The 23,630-nt window shown below is 32.7% G+C and overlaps 1 protein-coding gene across 1 annotated transcript; it reads right to left on the reverse strand.

Moving 5' to 3' along the window:
• Positions 1-517: 517 nt before the first annotated feature.
• On the reverse strand, positions 518-20,579 carry LOC132753375 (pleckstrin-like). Its single transcript, XM_060743830.1, has 9 exons — positions 20,470-20,579; positions 19,131-19,286; positions 17,402-17,527; positions 16,472-16,524; positions 12,566-12,830; positions 10,678-10,830; positions 9,333-9,428; positions 7,817-7,898; positions 518-7,448 (listed from the first exon to the last, which is right to left on the reverse strand). The coding sequence occupies exons 1-9, from the start codon at positions 20,551-20,553 to the stop codon at positions 7,267-7,269; spliced, it is 1,197 nt and encodes a 398-aa protein (XP_060599813.1). The 5' UTR covers positions 20,554-20,579; the 3' UTR covers positions 518-7,266.
• Positions 20,580-23,630: the final 3,051 nt, after the last annotated feature.

Below are 23,630 nucleotides of genomic sequence, written 5' to 3' on the forward strand. Positions count from 1 at the left end.
CCTGCCCCAAAATATTGTCAGACCATACTTTATACTGTTTGCTGCTTTTTTCAAGCATTTTGACATTAGGATACCCTAAAATCAACAATGGGAAGTTCCAACCACCAAAATGGACATGACCATTACACAAATTTAGGTGAAGGTACTACATTAAGATCTTATTATCATTTTGAAGTGAAAATAAATATTTTCTTAAACTTAAAATTTAACAAAACTGGTGACACTGATTTCAATGAATCAGCAAATAAGCCACCTTTTACATAACAAGAAAACAAAATGTCAACAGCACAGCTTATAACACAAGTGCCAACAACTCTGTAATCTTTGACATATAGCAGATACTCAAGAGTAACCTCCCTTAGTTTTCAAGAGTAATTTCCCTTATTCCTCAAGGGTAACTGCCCTTATCCTAAAAAATTATCACCTGATAAACTTGTTCTTTCAGAGTACAAACCCTATTTAACCAAGAGAAACTGCAATGGAAGACTAAAATATATATCACATATGAATATTTACAAGGGAACTTAACTCTCAACAAATTATTTCTAAGGGAAAAATGAGTTTTATCTAGAATTACATTCCTTCATAATTCAGAAGATATTTCCAGTTATTATGTAGGTATTCAATTACAGGTGTAAATATACAATTAAATACACAAATCATTTGAAATATATAACCATCAAATGACAGAAAAAAAGTTAAAGTGACATTAAGTCCACCCAAGAATAAAAAGTTAAGTATAGGTCAAAGAAAAAATAACTTTAGACTTTGCGATGATTGTTTTTAATTTAATAGTCTAGTTCATGTATCAATAGCCCACATGACTCACAGAAAATTCTATAAATATTCTTTGGAATGTATCATTTTTTTCATATTTTAGGCAGTTGTTGTATTTTATCCTGAACATTTTTCATTGGTCAATGATCATCAGTATAGTCAGTCTTTTTAAGTATATTGTCACTTTCTTGCAATAGCTGGTTAACTCCTATTAAATTCAGAAGGACTTAACCCATTACTGCACTTAAGTGACAATGCAGCCAATTCAGCTCACTTCGACAGTGAAATAAAAGAGCATAATGTCACTTTGAAATAATGTATTATACATATACTATTTTTTTTGTCTTTGTTATAGTCTATAAAAAGGTAAGACATCACTTATACATAATATATATATCTGAAAAACATGGGAAGAAAAAAAATACTTTGGAAGAAAACAAATACTCACTGGTTATATATGGTTAAGATTATAGCCAAAACACAACAAGAAATACATGTACGGAGATCAACATCGCTATTTAAAAGCTTTATTGCACTATTTTTAATTTGAGCCATGTCATGACAAAACCAACATAATGCGTTTGCGACCAGCATTGATCCAGACCAGCCTGCGCACCCGCGCAGTCTGATCAGGATCCATGCTGTTCGCTATCAGTTTCTCTACTTGTATTAGGGTTTGTAAGCCAATAGCATAGATCCTGATCAGACTGCGCGGATGCGCAGGCTGGTCTGGATCCATGCTGGTCGCAAACGCATTATGTTGGTTTTGTAGTGACATGGCTCATTTCTAATTTGTTTGAAAATCCTAATACCAAGCAAAGAAGCATTTCAAATACCTTGCAAATCACAGGTAAAATCTACATATCTTCCCATTATTATCAACTTTTAATCTGATCAACAAAAAGTAAATGGCAGTGGTTTATGCATGTGCAAATGCCACAACTAATGCAAAGGGAAATTATTTCCCACAATGTAAAGAAACATGTGTTTTTATTTCTGTATACATTTTACAGTAAACTATCATTAATGGTCAATTATTTTGAAAAACCTTTCAATAAAGCAAATTATCTCCCCTGGACTTGCATGTTTGTTATGTCTGCAAAAATATATTTACATTTCTTTTTGAGGTTTTATATATTTCTTTCCCTAGTTTAAGTAACAAACACTGTGCCATTGGTGTATGGAATACATCTTTCAATTGTAAATGCCCATCAAGAAATAAAATTTTCTGTGATGTACATGTATATCAATCGACACCCTACAAAAATGAACAGATAAAAAAACAAAAACAAAATGCTTCTGGATGGAATATAATGAGACATAAGACCAGAGAGGTTCGGCGTTTTAACAATCTTAAAGCACTGTTTACAAAATGAAACATACATCATTTATATCAGTATTGCATGAATTAAATAACAATTTCAACTGAATAACATTTAAAATCATTACAGTATAAAATTTGTAATTTTGCTTAAATACAGAACTTATTTGCATTTTTATACTTTTTTCTTTCTTTTCTGTTTGGATTTTAAGGTGCACCAACACAGAATAGGTGGCAACTGATGGAGGAAGACCTCAGGAATCCCTGTGTGCATTATTTTAGGCACAGATGCACACTTGAGTAGAAACACCAACATTCCAGAAGCTAGCAGTATAGCTCCCTCACATGAAAGAATCCCAATTCCCTAGTGGGATTCCAACCAACAGTGGTGAGGGGCAAGTGGTTTTGAGTCACTGACCGTAACCACTTGGCAATGGATGCCCCTGCATCTAAAGCAGACAGAAATTTTAAAATTCAATGGGAGGGTCTTGTGAAATACAAATGCTACTATTATAAAATCTGTTGTTACATAACAAAGTTGATCCGACAATTTTCTGAATTTTGAAAATTTGACCATAAAAATTAAGGGCATATTTCAATACATGTAACTTAAACACCTCCTTTAAAAGTAAGGTTGTGTCCAAGTCTGAATAATATATTAACATATGTTTTAATTCCTATGATATTATTGCATAGTGGAAAGTCCCTATTGTAACAAAATTATGCATAAATTATTGCATTTTGTCATTTTTTATGCTACACTCTTAACCTGCTTGAACCGAAAATGACAAGCCTCTAGTATAATGCCAAGCCATCCTGCACTACCATACAGTCTAACCAGGCTCTTTACTACCAGTAGCTAAATTTGGCCTTTTTATTTATGAACTCCCTTCAACCTTGAATGGACTGTTCCAAATTCAAAGCGAGGTAAATCCATTATAGAAATTCAGCAATTTAAGGATGAAGGCTACCTAAACAAGAAGCATCTAAGGAAAGCAATGAGATAATGAGTATAAATGACTAGATGTGTCTGTAGCAGAAGAAAATAAAAAGTATGTATGATTCAAACAATTGATAAGAAGAACACTTAAAAGGAGTTGTTTATAACTACATCAAATTACAGTGGCTGCATGTGATTTTACTGTGAACAATTCCAGTGTCTAGTGAACAGTGACTGCATTACTGTAAGCTGTACTTGTGAACAGTAACAAGACATGAATTGTGAAGATCCTGTAAAAAAAATGTCAATAGCAAGTTGACTGTAAAAAAAAGATGAACACCAGCAGTTGTAAACAGTATACAAAATGTACTGTGAACAAATGGCACTGGTGATTTGATCTAGTGAACAGTGACTGTAATATGAACATAAGTTCATTTAAAACAGTAACTTAATGTTAACCTAGAACAGATGAAACATGTGAACAACAGAAAACACTGATTACAGAAAAGCAATCAAGAAGTTAGTGAACAATTCCTGGATATGAATTGTGAATATTTGCTTACCAACAACAAGTACACATGTATTACTAACTGCATAAAGATAAATGCCCGTACTTGTGAAAAGTAAGAGAATGTGAACTGAGAACTAGAGGTGTCATCGATAAGGATTTTTGTATCGATAAATCGGTAATGAATTATCGGCAATACAGCTATTTATCAATTGCCAGGCTAAATTTTAGCTTTCAAGTCTTTTTAAATGTTTCCTATGGACACTGACAAAGCAGTTAAATTAAGACAAATGCAAAAAAGATAAACTATGAAAACTGAACAATTTGTTTCTTTTTTTTATCATATTACTAAGCTATAAATGAAAACTAATGACTAGTAACTATAAAGTTTAAAGCCTTTTCCATTTTACTTTAGTTGTTGTTGTTGCTATTACGTAGTTACTGATCATGCTAAATCCCGTCCTTGCCGTTCCAATTAAGCCGGTTTAATTGGCAAATTATAGTGTTTAGAACCTGAATAATTATTAAAGTTTAACATTTTGTAATCTTAATTTTTACAAAGAAACACTGACAAATTTTCTTGGCATTTTCCCTTTTTAAAATCTGAATTGAGGGGTCTTGACATCCACTTAGCAGACATGCGAGATTACAACGAAATTAGGCAGCATTCGTTAGAGACACTGGAAGGTAACTTTGGCATTGATTTGCGTTTTCATTTTAGAAAAAAAATGTTTCTGGCTTCCATAACTTTATATGTCGCTTTTATTTTGACGTTTTGCGACAGTAAACAGGTCTATCAGTTCTATAAAACCTGGTCGCTGAAGTCTCTTTAGCTAGAAATATATGTGAATTCGGTATCCGATATTTAAAAAATGGAATCGATATCGAATCAGATAACAAAGATCGTTGATACACCGATATTGATTGAATCGATGACACCCCTACTGAGAACAGATGACTCTAGTGAACAAGAACAGAGAATGCAGTCAAAACATCAGCTCATGTGAACAGTAATTAATCATGGACTAAGATAAGATGAAAAGTGTGAACACCAAGCCATGGTACTAGTGAACAGCGATTGCAAAAAAGAACACCAGCACTTGTAAACAGTACCTAGATATGCACTGAGTGCAGATGAAACTTGTGAACAAAAATGGGGCTAGTTAACACTGATTGTATTGTTAACAGGTGTTCTTGTGAACCATAACAAGATGTCACCTGTGAACAGCTGTATCTGTGAATCATTAAAATATGTCAACTGTCAATAGCTGTCCTTGTGAACCATAACAAGATGTCAACTGTGAACAGCTGTACTTGTGAATTATAACAAGATGTCAACTGTGAACAGCTGTACTTGTGAATCATAACAAGATGTCATCTGTGAAAAGCTGTACTTGTGAACATTAACAAAAAATTAACTGTGGTCAGTTGTTATTTGTTCACAGAAAATATTTGTTCTAGTGATATGAACAATATGAACACCTCCATTTAATTAACTTAAGTAATAAATCACAAAAGAGAACACTTGTAAAACAAGTATTTATGCTAGTACACAAGATTCCTTGAAATCTGTAACAATTATTATTGTCTATTATTATCTATTTTTTTTAATCATTTTTACTTGAAAATGATCAATAAATCATTTCCCCTCCTTACACTCTACATTAATATACAGATTTTCAAAAAAAGAAAGTTAACGAATAGTTAATTATTCTAGAATAATAAACAATTAATGTAACTATATTCATTTCTATATACATTTGTATTACAACACTAGAATATAAGGGAACCAGTATCGATTATCAACACAATATAACAAATGACTAGACTTTATGTCAATTGATATACTAACAATATAATGACTAACAATAACATGGTTATACATGGTACAGGACTTCTAATATATTCCCTCAAGGAATTTTTTCCTGGCTATAATCAATTTTCTGGACTATAACAAGTAACAATAATACAATACAACATGATTATCTTAAAACTTCTACAGGATTATATTTCGATATACAACATGTAATGTTAATTGTTGTTTAAGAAAAAAAAATTATCTTAAAACTTCTACTAGATAATATTTTAATATACTGTCAATGGTTGTTAACATAAAAATTACTGGTATGTTCACAAAAGGATGGTTAACTTAAGCTGAGGTATCTTAAGTTCACTTAAGTTAATTTAAGTATGATGAACTTAAGTTAAGTAAACTTAGGTTAACTTAAATTAGATTCTCATAATTTAAAATTAGGTTAACAAAGTTAACCTATAAAAATTAAAAAGAGACTAACTTAAGTTTAGTTAACTTAAGTTCAATGAAATTAAGTTAATTAAAGTAAGGAGAACTACAGTTAAGTGAACTTAAGTTAACATAAATTAGGTTCACAAAAGTAAAGTTTAATTAATTAAAATAAGGTTACCTAAAGTTAACAAAATTTTAACTTAAGTTAACTCATGTTATACTAATAATTTATAATCTAAGTTAACTCAAGTTATATTAATAATTTAGGCTGAAGCGATTAATTTCTTAAAGCATTAAAATCTATACATTAATTAGGTATTGTGGTATAAAAACATATAATTAAAATAATAACTTGGTTCATATCTGAACATTAAAAAACAAGTATATAACAAAAGACTGTGTACAAGCACCTTTCCTCGATACAGTTCCTTCTTATTGCTAGACATACAAAATACAAATTCATTTATAGGAGAAAAAAAAAACTGGCTAAACTAATCAGTTGAGCTTTACAAAATGCATTTTATCTCTAGATTATTGAGAACACTTACAATCTACCAAAGTTTTAATAAAATACGCATGGAGGATTCCAAAAATGGCAAGTCCCTTTAATATAAGCATTTAATGAAGAGATTATCTGCTCTTTGTTCTATTTTTACACAATAAAATATAGATAAAATTTGCTTAATATAAAAAGCAATTCAACATCTTTTTCCAAAAGCTTAACTACAATTTTCACAGTTACAACAAAAAGCTTTCCTTTAAGATATCTAATCTTTTAAATTGAGCTAATCTCACATATTCTTTGTAAAATTCAAAAATTATTTTGCACAAGCACTTTTACTAATAGTCCCTCCAAGCTATTTAAATATTGCAAACAAGATACATACATTTGTTAAGGTTTTATTTGTCTTATATCTTTTTATAATCTTACACCTTTATCTTAAAAGGGTACAAGTTCTAAGCAAGATTTACATTTAAAATAGCAAAAACAAGTGATGCAGCACTAATCATATATGAGTGATTCAGCACAAATCATACACATATAATGCAGCACTAATCATATAAGTTTAATGCAGCACTAATCAGTTACAAATGATTCATCACTACTCATATACGTATAATGCAGCACTAGCCATACACAAATGATTCAGCACTAATCATACATGTATAATGCAGCACTAATCATACACATATAATGCAGCACTAACCATATACAAATGATGCAGCACTAATTATATACGTATAATTCAGCAATAACCATATACAAATGATTCAGCACTAATCATACACGTATAGTGCAGCACTAACCATATACAAATGATGCAGCACTAATTATATAAGAATGACACAGCACTAAAATTTTAGGAATGATACAGTACTTTGATGCAGCACTTATATCTAATGTATGGGATAAAATATAGTCAGAATCGAACAAACAGGTTGTTAAAACTCTTTGTGGAAATTTTGGATAAAACTTATGTGGAAGTTTTGGATTTCCCTGCTGACGACCCAGCAAGACACATTGATTGTAGAAGAGATATGTATTCGAACCATTCCTCATCATCCTTTGTTTGAAATGTGCGGCACTTTCCACCTTTTGTTCGGATATAGATTCGGAGCTTCCCGGAGGGTTGCTGCAGCTTGTCATCTTTTTTTACTAAATGTAATAAATAAAGAAAATACCAATATGTTTAATGATACAATAATTATTGATACCGATGAAAAATTAATAAAAGTACATCACATCACAGAAGTACAATCACACTCTGAAGCCCCAAATCACAATAAAACTAAATATACTGGTATTAAACAACAAAATTGTGAAAGAAATAAATATGTGGGAAAAACAACAACAACTATTTCTATTAAAGTTGATCCTTTGAAATACATAAAACATAATCTTGCTTAAATCAGGTATATATTCCCATATTGCAATCTCCTTCCCCATCCTTCTTCCCTATCACCCCACACTTTCCTCTATCTCGCAAACAGACCATAAATATATTCTATAAATAGCAACTATACCTATTGTACTTCTACTGGATTCTGTAAGGAAACAGTTCTGCAAATCAATGCATTTTGACCTTTTCGGATCAATCTTTTGGTCCTGTTGAAATACAATTATGAAAATCTTTTAATTAAAATTTTAACAAATATATTGCATCATAAATTGATTTATAATAAGATAAATCCTTTAAAATTAGCTAGTTTTATGACCCTTTGTAAAATGAAAACCAAATTATTCTACAAAATTTAACAAAACATAATAACTAAAAATTATGGAAAATACTTGCTTTTTAAAGGCTAAAAGAGTATTTAATGTGAAATCTTTTTACTAAGGGAAGAATGAAATGGTCACTTGACCAGAAAAGGTACACAATGATATAAATACACAATTACAAATTTAAGTTAGTCAGAATTCTGCTTTAAAGTAGCTCTGAATGTGCAGTAATTTGTCATAAAAGTAGCAAAATTTAATCAATGTAGTATTTTGACTTCCATAAAAATACTTATTCACTATAATGATATCAATTGCTAACAAAGCAAAAGAAGCAAAAAACTAGAAATGTGTCCATAGGACACGGATGCCCCCACACGCCACTGTTCTGTCAATCTTATGACTCTAGGTCAAATATTTTTTGGACTACATGTGCCACAAGTTGAAAACTAAAAATCAACAAAGGGTCATAATTCTGTTAAATTTGGTCGCAGCAAAAATTCCTTCCTTTACTACCATCTAAACATTAAGGTTGTTCATCCCTGGAAGTTTAAGCAAAATCTGCCATCCGGTTTAAGAGGAGTTGCGTTCACAAAATTTCTACATAGTATATAGTGAAAAAATCAACAAAGGGCCATAATTCTGTTAAATTTGGTCGCAGCAAAAATTCCTCCCTTTACTAGCATCTACACATTAAGGTTGTTCATCCCTGGAAGTTTGAGCAAAATCTGCCATCTGGTTTAAGAGGAGTTACGTTCACAAAATTTCTACATAGTATATAGTGAAAAAATCAACAAAGGGCCATAATTCTGTTAAATTTGGTCGCAGCAAAAATTCCTTCCTTAACTACCATCTACACATTAAGGTTGTTCATCCCTGGAAGTTTAAGCAAAATCTGCCATCCGGTTTAAGAGGAGTTACGTTCACAAGATTTCGGGACGTACGGACAGACAGACGGACGGACGGACACTCAGACGGACAAGTGCAACGCTATATGCTCCCACTCTGTGGGGGCATAAAAATTCATCTACATGGCAAATGAATATTTTTTTTTTGAAACTGTAACAAGATACCAAAAAATAAAATGTTTTTGAGAAATAAAACTTATAGCATTTCTGAGGCATAGTGGGCCTTTAAAATGCCTATACCCAACTAAATCAATGCAAGGGACTTGCTCTGCATTTAAATTGGAACCATCTAATGCAGTTTTTAGGGATTTAACAAAATGAACACCCATTTGACAGGACACTATACTGGTGATATAGGCAAGTTCATAGGGAATAACACTACATTGTATTACACCAGTAAATTACTTCTACACACCTTACTTGTCCTCTGATACGGGCACTCATATTCCAACAGTGGAGGATTATCTCGGAGTATTACTCTTACAAAACGCCACCCTTTACGAAGTGATTTCTATAAAAAAGAAAAAGAAAAAAAAACAATGCACAAACATCAAATAGCTTTTTTTTATATTTTGACTGTGTAATACACATTACAGAATCATCTCATAATTATCACTGATTTTATTTATAAAGCCAGCTAACCAGACCATGTATTATAAAATTCATGCTTTTAAAGGGACTCCACTGGGTTTTTTAGACATGACCGGACTGTAAATCATTCTTCTAGATTTATGCTCCATTTGATTAAGGTCTAAATCAATAACTTATATGCAAAATTTCAGATCATTCACTCACTCCATTTTTCCAGAATAATAATTCTTTTTGTGAAAAATGACCTAAAACTGACTAAATCAACTAAGAATAACTTGAAAATACAATGTTCAATATACATGTGTTTATGGGTATATTTCTTAATAATCTTTTACAAATTGTTATGTTTTAAGTGACCCAGCCAATTAATGTAAATCATTCAAATTTTATGTTTTTAGACTTTTGGGGTTCAGTGGAGTTTCTTTCAGTCACACTGACTCTGTAATAGTAATATGGTCACTTTTAAGCTTTACTGATATAGGAATACCTCAGGTGCAACTTAATGCATTATATAAAGCATGGGCTGCCACCGGAATATAAAAACAAAATTTTAGTAAGTTATTTGGATCGTTTCCTCACATAAAAGAATACAATCTCACTGCAACCTACAAAGTACTTCAAGTGATTAAAAAGTGGGACATTTTTAATCAGACATCTGGCATCTTCATATTTACTAAGCAAATGGCTTCAAAAATACAAATTTATGCATAGAATATATAACTATTAATTACAGCCACTTTACTGAAAAACACATGTTAAGAAAGAAAATACAAGTCAACTTTAGCACCATTTAGCATATTTGACAATTTGACAAAGTAAGCTTAAGGCTTAGATTATGATTTTATCAATGTTTTTATCGTGAGTTTATTAATTATTTTACATGCTAGAAGTTTACCAAGCTATTTGTAGTAATTTCTACTCAACCTTATCCTGATCTTTTTAATCGCTACACTTAAATCAAATAGATCAATAGTGCAGTAAAACAAATGGCCTCATACATATATCAAAATTACATTTAAATCAATATTTCAATTGGCAACAAATGGTTTTAGAAGTTATCCCTATCATCAAATCATGTCACAGCACGGGCTTCAACTTAAAATCAACTGGCAACAAACAGTATACATGTATATATGTATGTACTGATTACAATGATAATGCTCAGGTACCTTTTTGGATAGGAAACCAGCTTTGATGACTTTTCCTTTTTTTACTTTCTCTACAATTCTAGAGTCGTCATCGTCTTCATCATCGGAGAGACTAGAGTCACTATCTGAACTATCAAAGTAGCTATTACGTTGAGCACCAAGATTCAATGAGGTCTGAAATACATGTTTTATATATATTACCATAAACAAAACTTTCACAGATGCACATTTTACAACTAGTGCTATAATCATATGATTTTCAGCACTTTGTATTTGACTATCCTATACATTAACTCTCCTTTTTGCAGCCTTTGTTAAAAGGACATCGTGACGTTTTTTTGACAAGACAGGAGTGAAATTTTTTTTTTCCAAGATCTGAGTACCATTTGATGAAGGTCTTGAACAAAAACTTGTGTGCAAAATTTCAGATCATTCAATCAATTTTTCTAACATAAGCAATCAATGGTTCTTAAAAATTTATGAGATAATCTTTTTAAAATGTCAATAGTTCCTTATTATGAGTAACACTTTCTAAAATAAACACTTGACCAAAATTATAAGCATGGCATTTTAAAATACACACTCAATGTTTCTTAATTACAAGCAATGCTTTCTAATATACAGTTTGTATGCAATTAATTGTTATTTATTATAAGCATTTTTTTCTAAAATAAGAAATAAATTGTTACTTATCATAAGCATTTCTTTCTAAAATAAGCAATTAATTGTTATTTTACTTATTTATCATAAGCATTTCTTTCTAAAATAACAACAAATAGTTATTTAATATGAGTATTGCTTTCTAAAATAAGTTATCATTGATTTATTATAGGGCTGGGAACGAATAAGGAATTTGATGTTCGAATATGCGTTTTCCATATTCGAATATATTCGAATATTCGTTTTTACAACATTTGTTCCAATATTTCTCTTTGACGTATATGTATCCAAAATTGATTGCGTCAAATACTATACTACTTTAATATGCTTGGAAAAATCGACGATTAAAAATACCTATATTATTACGTAAAAGTTATTTATTTTATATATTGTAAATCGACATAAATGTTAACTTTTGAAATAAATTCATAATTTAATTGCCATTTGTTCAGTTAATCCGACTGCTGATCATTTGTCTTATTAACAGGAGGTAATTCACGTGACTTGATTGACAGTAATATGAATCACCGTAGCCTCTTAGCCCCAAAAACACATAATTTATATTGAAACTTAATTTGAATTAAATATATTTTTTATTCATTTATAATTATAGATAAGGTTTAAAATATTCTTCAGATAAATTTAGCTATAACACAGTAAATATCACACGGAATCTAGTTTCTACGGAATAAATATATTTTGACGCTGGGACCAGTTTGACGGAATATTGACACTGACCATGCTTTCATAAAGCACCGATTAATACGTGTCGATTTTTTCATTTTCACAAAATTTAGACAATTACTGATTAATCGGAAAGATTATTGCACAGAAAACAATAAATAAGATAATTAAAATCGGAAATTTACATTATATTCTGTTAAACAGGTAAATTGCAAACTGTGAAACGGGTGCCCTTTTGATCAACTAGACCCCAAAGTTTTCACAGTTAATTGGCCATAATCGTTGACACGCGTCATACAAACGTGTGAACACCTGGTCAAGTAATGGTCAATGGTTTAATTTACGATCTTAGTAATAACAAAAAAAAAAACACTCTATTTTTCGAATATTCGTATTCGTTTTTTAATGTTCCATTATTTGGTAGTGTTTCGAATATTCGAATATAATTCCCGGCCCTAATTTATTATAAATGATATAGACAGAACACACTATCCTACAAAGTCATGCTCAAAATTTCATTGTAAAAACCATAGAAGAGAAACAACCTGTTAATACTTCTACTTACAAATCTATAGAGCTTTTCATCATCTTTGAAGAACTGGGAGGCACCGACGGTTCCGTCAGATATATCCACTTCCTGTAGATGACCTAATTTTAACAAAGTCTGTGCTAGCGCCACCCCATCATTACGTTTACGGACAATATTCCAGCGTAGCAACCATTGTATGATGTCACTTCCTTTAAAGCAGTTCTTATGTACAATTCCATTGCGGACATGACTTTTCATTTCTACACCAGCATCTGGATCTTGCAAGGCTCCAAGCACTTCCCTTTAATAATGTAAATATACATAATGAAAGAGAAAGTAAAGAAACAAATGTTTTTATTAATTTTCATTATGTTGTACTGCTGCCATATTTCATTTAATAAAAATATAAACATTATTGAAACTTTTATAACTTTTTTCATCAGAGCATCTCATCAGCAAACCTTACATTATGCAGTGTTAATAATGTTTTTTTGCATATATTTTCTTATGTTTAATCCATAATATCAAGTTTGTTCGGGGATTTTTAACACCAATTATAACACATTCTTGGACATATCTTGGTGGTCAATCCATCTAACTGGTTTTCCTGGATAACTGACCAGGAATTACTAATGTCAAATACTACTCTCACATTTCTGGAACAGAACCAATTGTCAAGGACAAATTTTTCGATTGTGGATCGAACCACTGACCCATAGATTACAAATTTGATGCTTTCCCTATTGAGCTAAGCAGGCAGACATAACATCAATCAAAGTAACAATTATCAGAGAGGGTTACTACAGGTTTTAAACATGTACAACTTTTATCAAGGTCAAGATTATCAAACATGCTTTATAATTGCTCTATAGTTCAAATATTAAGTTCTTTAATCTATTAAAATTTCTTTTTTTGCTTTTCCAATGACATTTTAACCCATTACTTCATATACACGCCTTTTAACGCCTTTTTCACTCCCCCCCCCTTTTTGTTGTCTCAAATGGTGAAAAAAATGCCTTATTTAGGCCCCCAACACTTGTTTTCGTTTGAGAAATGTTGTTTAAAAAAGTGACCACTTTTTCGGCGCGGCCCCCCAACCAAAAGATACATCAGGGGGTTGCCAGAAGGGGGATGTGCCCCCTTCTGTTTGGGGGGTTTGAAGGGGGGCGGAGTCTCCCTCATCGCCAAGAAAATTTTGGACTTGTGAGAGGCTATAAATGACCTCAGATTGATCATAAGGTAACGTATAACCAACGCTGAAAAGCATTTGACTCTATCTCAATCCATTGAGAAGTTGCAGCACTTTGAAATCAATTATGATGGAAAAAATCAACGCAAAATAGTGATTTTTGGCAATTTTGAGATGTCCCCTCGTTGCCATGGTAACAGAAAATTTAAGCCTGAGCACGTTGTTGCAAGGGCAGTGGTCCAGTCAACAATTGTGCCAAGTTTGAGTAGTGTTGAAGCAGTTTTTATAGTACATGTATTATAGCAATTTGAACTTGTAACGGGAGACTTTTCAATGAAAACAGCCATTTTTCACAAAATGCTCATGAAGTAATGGGTTAATGAAAAAAATCAAAAAATCTACAAAACAACAATTTTTCTTCAAATTGATATGACAAGCCATGTTTAAACATGGAAAAACGCGATTTAGGGTAATTTCAAGTATTTTCATCATTTTCTGTTAACCCATTACTTCATATACACGCCTTTTAACGCCCTTTTCACCCCCCCCCCCTTTTTGTTGTCTCAAATGGTGAAAAAATGCCTTTATTTAGGCCCCCAACACTTGTTTTTCGTTTGAGAAATGTTGTTTAAAAAAGTGACCACTTTTTCGGCGCGGCCCCCAACCAAAAGATACATCAGGGGGTTGCCAGAAGGGGGATGTGCCCCCTTCTGTTTGGGGGGTTTGAAGGGGGGCGGAGTCTCCCTCATCGCCAAGAAAATTTTGGACTTGTGAGAGGCTATAAATGACCTCAGATTGATCATAAGGTAACGTGTAACCAACGCTGAAAAGCATTTGACTCTATCTCAATCCATTGAGAAGTTGCAGCACTTTGAAATCAATTTTGATGGAAAAAATCAACGCAAAATAGTGATTTTTGGCAATTTTGAGATGTCCCCTCGTTGCCATGGTAACAGAAAATTTAAGCCTGAGCATGTTGTTGCAAGGGCAATGGTCCAGTCAACAATTGTGCCAAGTTTGATTAGTGTTGAAGCAGTTTTTATAGTATTATAGCAATTTGAACTTGTAACGGGAGACTTTTCAATGAAAACAGCCATTTTTCACAAAATGCTCATGAAGTAATGGGTTAATGAAAAAAATAAAAAAATCTACAAAACAACAATTTTTCTTCAAATTTATATGACAGGCCATGTTTAAACATGGAAAAACGCGATTTAGGGTAATTTCAAGTATTTTCATCATTTTCTGTTAACCCATTACTTCATATACACGCCTTTTAACGCCCTTTTCCCCCCCCCCCCCTTTTTGTTGTCTCAAATGGTGAAAAAATGCCTTATTTAGGCCCCCAACACTTGTTTTTCGTTTGAGAAATGTTGTTTAAAAAAAGTGACCACTTTTTCGGCGCGGCCCCCAACCAAAAGATACATCAGGGGGTTTGCCAGAAGGGGGATGTGCCCCCTTCTGTTTGGGGGGTTTGAAGGGGGGCGGAGTCTCCCTCATCGCCAAGAAAATTTTGGACTTGTGAGAGGCTATAAATGACCTCAGATTGATCATAAGGTAACGTATAACCAACGCTGAAAAGCATTTGACTCTATCTCAATCCATTGAGAAGTTGCAGCACTTTGAAATCAATTATGATGGAAAAAATCAACGCAAAATAGTGATTTTTGGCAATTTTGAGATGTCCCCTCGTTGCCATGGTAACAGAAAATTTAAGCCTGAGCATGTTGTTGCAAGGGCAGTGGTCCAGTCAACAATTGTGCCAAGTTTGAGTAGTGTTGAAGCAGTTTTTATAGTATTATAGCAATTTGAACTTGTAACGGGAGACTTTTCAATGAAAACAGCCATTTTTCACAAAATGCTCATGAAGTAATTTTAAATGGTTTACAACTTTAAATTAGATAATTAGTTTCATATTGTCTGGCCTAGATAAACAGATCTTTATTTTGCTGTGACATGATAAAATCATTTGACCTCCACCATTAAAAATTTGAATTGCATTACAGACAGTAAATTCTTGTGAAAAAGAAGGTATTGAGGTAGCTAATAAAACATAGATAATTCTTCTTAGACAGCAATGCCAAGTATAGATAGGAAATCCCCTTCTAGGTGCCCCAAAAAGTGTGACTTTATACTGAAAGAATACAGTTTTAAAAATAGAACGTAGCTTATTATTCAACCAAAAATGTTAATACGAAACATGTACTATGACGAAAAGACCTTTACCAAGATTAATATCTTAACTGGACTTGTCAATCTTTCAAATCATTAAACACTTTACAGGAAATTTTCAACAAAGGGACTGATTGAAAAGCAAACAGAGTAGACCATGATCAGACACCATTGATGTCCTAGTGCCATTGTCCCAGTTAATCTTGGTCTGCAACTCAACTCAGCACATGGATACATTTAGTCGCCACCAACAGGTTATGGGTCAATTAATTGGAAGCATACAATGTAACACAACAGAATTATTAAAATGATGACAAGCTGATAATAGTCCAAGTTTACTACATGTATTTTTGGTCTCACAATACACCACTTTGGGTATGTATCCCACTAAAGACTTTAGATACTTTAATGTCAACTATCCAGCTAGGTTATGAAAGAATGGTGCTACTTCTTATGTATCTGCTCATTCCTAAAATATTGCAAAACAAAACATGAAATGAACTGAGGTGATCCCCAACCAGTAATGCTGAACTTTGGCCCAAAAAAACAGCCTTAAAAATCTCTAAAACTAAATATCTTACGTGACATTTGCTTTGGCCCTGAAGTGTTGAAATTTCACTGGGCTACTTGATATCTGCAAAAAGATAACATGTATAGATAAATAATACTATTATAACAGTGCACCTTGTAATATAGCATAGAACAGAAAACATTATTAACATAAAAACTTAAGACATGATTTTATTGATTTGACTGGTTGAGTTTTAAGTCACAATGACAATGTAAAGGTCATAATTATGGCGACTTACCCGCTTTACTGGTGGAGGTAGACCTCAGGCGTCCCTATGTGTCTTATGCACGACCAACATATAAGCAGAACAAACAATTTTCCCTAAGATAGCTGGATAGCTTCCTCACATGAATGAATTCAAAGTTCCTGGCAGGATTTTAACCAACAGTTGTTAGGGGCAAGTGATATGAAGGCAAAGATTTAAACCTGTAGGCTAAGGATGCCCCCAGGTGTTCAAAAGCCAGACAAAATAGTGAAAATATGACCTGAATGACTACTACAATTTAATGCCCAGTCTTTACTATTTATGCTCCACTCTTCTATGCAAAATTTTACCAGTAAAAAATCATTGCTTACAGAAATGAACTGATTTATATTTGCCTATAATACAGTTGGTATTGATTTTCATTTGCCTAATTAAATTTTCTCCATCAAATAACAAGATTTTCATTCAATCAATTTTACAAGAATCCTTGAGAAGTACACTGGACCTAAAGTATGACATTATAAAGATGTAACATCATGAAATGTGACATCATTAAAAAAACAAATGTAGCAGGTTTGTCATTAAATTTTTTTTTGAGATGGTCCATTTTTAATTTTTAGAAATTTTAGGCATAATTACCTTTATAGCAAGCAGTAATGAGTATTTTCTAAGTTTCGAGGCATTTTTTTTGCCAAAAATGACAATCGTGTTGTTAAATTTGATGAGCAAACTCACCTGACTAGAGGATGTAATTGAGCGTATGACTGCTCCTATAGCATGGGCCCATCTATCTCTATCCTGTAAACCAGCTGCCTGGAACAGAAGCTCCCCGCCATTCGGAGTTGTCACTTTAAATGCATGCTAGAGAACATAAAAAAATCAACATAAAACCCTTAAAGCAGTTTTCAGCTTTTATTTTCTGTTGTTTCAAACTAAAGTATTTCTAGTAACAATATATCTAAAAATAACATATTTAACCTTTAGAAAAGCTTCAGCTTATATTTGTCAATATTACAAACCTATAATTCAAAACTGAAAATCAAAATGCATTAATTTTTTATTTATTAGCATTACATAAAGTTGATGTATCTTTCAATTTTTTTAGCTCTAGTGATTTCGATTTTTTACAGTAGAGATGGCAAAATAGAGAGAGGGCTTAAACAAGATTGCATTTGTGAAAAATGCTATGCCACCGCATTATATAAACTGCATTATATAATACAATACTAAATAGAAGTATAAGAAGTGTTTCTATACAACTGAACTTTGCCATAATGCAGTTGAGTCAAGTGAATTTGGTGGTCATATTTCACATGGCCTTAATTTCATGTCTGTACATCAAATGACAAAAAAGTAGGTCACATCATCAAAATCTACATGTAAGTCAGCTGAAATCAAAGTTCCATTTTACATAAAAAAAACTGTGCACATGGTCCAAATTTCATAGCAGCTAAGCTGTACATCAAAGGACAAGAAAGTAGGTCACATGTCAAATCTAGGTCAGCTTATATTAAAATTCAATTTTACATCTCAAACTGTGTACATGGTCCAAATTTCATGGCTATACATCAAAGGAAAAGAAAGTAGGTCACTGTCCCCTTGGGCAGGGCAAAATTGAGACCCAAGGGTGAAATTCAAACAATTTTGAGCCGGGTCCACCTGACAATGTTTCATGTCAAATATCTAAGCTCTAGCTTTCTCCTATTTTGCAGGCCAATTTTGACACTAGGGGCAAAATTTGAACAACTTTGATGGAGGACCTGAAGATGATATTATATACCAAATATCAAACTGTAAGCATTGTACCTTCAGACCAGAAATTTTTTAAAAGTTTTTTTCTGTATGTACATAGTGAAAATCAATGACCACCCTGGGCTATAATTTGAACAATCTTGGTAGAGGTCCACTACACAGTTTGATGCAAAATATCTAACCTCTAGCCTTTGTCAATTCAGAGAAGATTTTTTTCATTTAACTTTTTACCATATGCATATAAGGAAAACCTATGAATCCCTAGAGGCGGGCTTATTTTGACAATAGAGGCAAAAATTGACCACCTTTTGTAGAGGACCTATAGATGATATCATATACCAAAAATCAAAGCTCTAAGCCTTATACCTTCAAACAGAAGATTTTTTAAGTTTTTGCTATATGTACATAGTGAAAATCAATGACCCCCAGAGGCAGGGCCAATTTTGACACACAGGTGAATCGTTATATGCCACCATATCAGAGATGCTGCGGTGGCATAAAAAGAATGTCATTTAACAACTTTAATGATGATTACAGACATTATGTTATACTAAACAGCTACTGCTTTCCACCAACCCTATTGAACCCTAAAAGGAGCCAATAAAATTCATTTTAACAAATTTCTTAGCAAGGATGTAATACAACTTTGGTGAGTATCCCTTGTTCTATAGTATAATACAACTTTGAGTATTTTTTTGCTGCATACACTTACCTCAACATTTATATCTGGCTCATCAAAACAAGGGCAGACAACTGAAGCCCCTTGCAAAGAAACTGTCTCGATCACTACAGATTTATCTCTCTTTGGGTGACATCTTAATTCATCCTCATGGAGAGTAAACCAGCGTATCTTCCATCTCTTGATCAGCTGAAATTATTGACATCAACTTTATTGGCTTCCAACTTAATACAGGAGAGAACTGCATATTAAACAAAAAATAAACACTTAAGTACAATGTGGTGTTTTTTTTCTGTCTGATTAGTCGGGATGGAATTCATTTAAAAAATTTGTATGGGATCTATAAAACCTGCCAATCTGTCATGTGTGTTAATTCACCCCTTTGTGAAAATTTACCAATAGAGCTATTTCTAGCTATTTGGGAAAAGGCACCAGGCTTAAATCAGGAAAAGTTATGCAGCATTTCGGTAACTTGAGAAATTTTCAAAAAGAAACTACATTTTGACATAACTTTTAAGTTTAACCCATGTGTATGAAACGTCTCATTCATCTCATCACTACCATTTACATACATTAATGATTTAAAATTATAAGAATTGTAGGAAAAAAAGCCATTTGTCTATTTTGTGATCATGATTTCTGCAAGCGTCTAGAGAAACTGCTCCAACACTGTATTGAGTTAAATCCTCAAACAGTACCCTCTCCAGCTTATCCTGCTTATAATTTCTCCAATGCTTATTCCAATCTTAGTTTATATTGATTTCTTTTAGGCTGATTATGTTGAAAGCTATTAGCTTATCTTAATTGAAACATTCTAATTCTATATTTCTTGAATCTGTTCCTGGAATCAACCAGTGCTAAGGAGTAAGCAATGAGTGTAAATTTTCTTGCTCAAGGGAGCAGCTTGCCCCTGACAAGGTATAAACCAAAGCAGCCAGCAATTCTTAGATGACTAGTCTGGTGTGTTACCTACTTGACCACACCATCACTCACTCAATCTAATGTTCATCTATTATCATTTCTTAAATTATACATATTGATACATATCATAATAAAAATTGATAATAACAAAATTAAATTTAGGCATTGACAAAAAACTGATGTCAATTAAATAGTTTAAGTATATACTGAAAAGCATTCTGTATACATGTATAACAACAACGCGCTTTCGTTTCAATACGTTTTAACTCCATATATGGAAAAGTTATCCGAACTTGCACAAATGTGAGTACGAAAATATTAGGTACGAATTAAAATAAGGAAATGACCAATTATATCAAAATGACATGCTTTTAATCATTAAAAACACAACGTGATACTTTAAATATATATTTTGTATTGTTTGCATATCATGTCACTGAAATTTTCGTACCCATTTCAACAGAAACCCCGATTTCAGGAAGCTATTTTCTTTGTCCATTCGCTTCCAATTAAGTAATGGGTCATCGGTGTACATGTTAAATACATCATATATGATAATGACTCTACAGTACATGTTCAAAACTTCACTTCTGTACATATCCAAATAAAGCATCAGGGCTGTCTTTCAAATAGAACACCGTGGGTAAAGCAAAATCATAATGTATGTTGTAGTGCAAATGTAATTAAAGCCGTGATTAAATCACATTTATATTTAGCTCCATCGATTAAATATATATTAGCCTCGAGGATGTTGAAAAACCCGAGGGTCTATTAAATTATTCAGGATTATCAGTTTCCGGCCCGTCTCTGAATATAATGTCTTTAATCTTGCAAAAAGTTTTTAAAAAAATCCCAGCTATAATGCACTTGAGTTTTTTTCCAGCAACTTTAATATATCCCAGAGCCCTCTGAAGTATAAAAAATAGAGTTGCTTCCTTTAATTGCTACAGGTACTGTACAAAGGCTATAGCAGAACCGGTTAAGTCGCAAGTTATTTTTATTTCTTAATAAAACTTTTTTTCTGGGCATCTCTGTAAGTCAAATCATAAAATTAAGCCATCGTGACATAACCCCTGTCTACTCTATTTTGATAAATTGACGTTGAAATGTGGAATAACATTTGACCTGTTTTGCACGTGCTTATGTTCATCAGCTAGGTCAATTACGATTATGATTTTAGGCGGCAAACTCATAATCCGTCACGCGACACTCATGACAGTTGATAAACATGCGTATCAAATGTCTTATCACAATGACGTCGCATGTTTTTCTTGTGATATATTGGCCATTACGTATTTGCAGAGACATATAATAAGACCTGGTATTATTACATACATGTTACTTAAAACTGTTTTGAGGTTATTAGCGCCCTACGTGTATATTATTAGTTATAAAGATCGTTGACAGGTTATATGGCCCTATATAAACGGCTATTTGTAAATATAACCCGAGCCGTTAGGTTTTTTTCTTTGACATGATGTGTTTTTAAGTATTATGTAAGTACATGAACACTGACGTCTGTATATATTTCTTAATTGGTTTCATTTCTGGGAAAATGTTCCTAGAATCACTATCAATCATTATTAATACTGCTTTTTGTAAATAATGTCGTGTTATAACAGGTCATGTACAATCAGTGGCACATATAATCAGACATTTTTCTGTATAAATAGGTTATTTTGAGAACAGATTTTGTTCAATTTGGACCATACAAAATTCAACATATCACACTTAATTACTACTTAGAACTACAATCATTGATAAGAAAGTAGAAAAAATAACAAAACAAATAGGCAACTGTAAAATGAAAAATAACAGAATGACTGTAAAAATCGTTACAAAACGAACAATCTCTGAATCCCACTAAATCTGTATTTGAACCAGTTCTAACACTTTTTATGCCCTCCCAGTCAGCTATAACAACGTAAACACCTCTGCCTTACAATGCTCTATTTCTAAACAAGGGCTTGCTCGAGTTCCAGCAAATTGCGAGGGGCTTCTGGTCGCTTTCTCACACGCCTGTTCAAATCAGCCGACAGGTGTGATGTTATGATTGGTCTTGATGCAGGAGTTGCTAGAACTCGAGGAAGCTCTTATTCAGAAATGGAGAAATATTCCCTGAGCCTTCATGTGAAACTACGATATAACCAAGAGACAGGTGTTTACACTTTGTTACAGCCATGGGAGGACACACAAGTATTATAACTGGTTAACATACAGATTTAGTGGGATTCAGAGATTTTTCATTTTTTTACGATATTTACAGCCATTCTGTGACTTTTCATTTTGCATAATAACACACTTTCGGTTCTTCTATGTTCAATAGGGACAAGATGCGGGTCGTATTAGAAATAGAGCATATTGAATGAGTGTAAGTTCAATACTGAATTTATTGCACGAGTTGAATAAACTTGTATTATGCGAGCCTCTGGCGAGCATAATATTATTTTTTTCAACGAGTTCAATAAATTCAGTAATGAACTTACACGAATTTGATATTCTATTTATCACATATCCAAAATAAAGACAATTGAAAGTGAAAAACAGTCGTTTTTCATTGACGCGCCTACAGTATAACGCTAACATTTAGCGAGTCTTTACACTATGTTTGTATAACGCTAATGACGTCACGTCAAAATATATGCACGGCCGTGCAATACCATTTTTACGGAGACGTAAAATCGGCACGAAAGTGTGATAATATGCAATAAAATCACTGTTTGACGTTCTATATTTAGACATGTGACGTAATCATTATACACGTGAGTAACCACTAAAATGTGACGCGCTGAAAATAAGTATGGAAACAAATCAGGCGCTATTTAGCTTAATATCAGGTGCGGCAGCATTTATTTGATGACGTCGTGTTAGAATCGAAATAATATATCCAAATCGGGGATTTTATCGCTTGATATCGCTTGTCGTTCGGATGCGCATCACTTTATCACTCAGGCTACGCCCTCGTGATATTATTCTTCGCATCCGAACTCCAAACAGTGATTTTATTGAGCCATAAAATCACAGTTTGAGATATATTATTTCTTAAACAATACACTCAGAATTGATATCTATTTCCAAGTTATGAAATTAGATTTTTACACATAATAATACAAACAAAAAATATATGTGATAACCTAAGACGAACAGACTTTATAAGTATTTTTGCTATAGTATTTCTTAATACTTTCGATTTCAACACGTTAAGGAATATTTGGGACAAAGGGTATTGCCGCCCCTGATAACAAATTAAATACTGAGGTACAGACCTTACGAAGTAGTTAATATCACGGAGCTAAATATAAGATTTATATATATGTGTTAATATATAGGAAAAAAACTAGCATAATAAAATAACAAGAACTGATTTCAAAATCGGAAACTCCTCTTATAAAAAAGTGTTTCATGTCTAGAGCTACATTATCTTATAAATTCTATAATGGAGACAGTACGTATACGGTTAGCCTAATTAATTCGGCGTGAACGGTTTGACCCATTTTACAGACTTTTTTTTCTTACTGTCAAACCGTTGGAAAAAGACAGCGCCCGTCCAAAATTATCTCGGTGTCTCTTTGACAAGTCTAATTAGTTGGACTAGCTGCCGGTGTCTTGACT

This window comes from Ruditapes philippinarum, unplaced genomic scaffold, assembly GCF_026571515.1.
Source record: "Ruditapes philippinarum isolate M1 unplaced genomic scaffold, ASM2657151v2 ctg4_1_1_1_1, whole genome shotgun sequence".
NCBI classification, from domain to species: Eukaryota; Metazoa; Mollusca; class Bivalvia; order Venerida; family Veneridae; genus Ruditapes; species Ruditapes philippinarum.

Excerpts from the sequence above, each read along its gene's own strand:
- LOC132753375 (XM_060743830.1), bottom strand. The coding sequence starts at position 20,553 with ATGTACACCGATGACCCATTACTTAATTGGAAGCGAATGGACAAAGAA. Across the intron at positions 19,287-20,469 it reads CGGGGTTTCTGTTGAAATGG|CTGATCAAGAGATGGAAGAT; the intron begins GTACGAAAATTT and ends CAATAATTTCAG. Across the intron at positions 9,429-10,677 it reads CTGGTTTCCTATCCAAAAAG|AAATCACTTCGTAAAGGGTG; the intron begins GTACCTGAGCAT and ends TCTTTTTTATAG.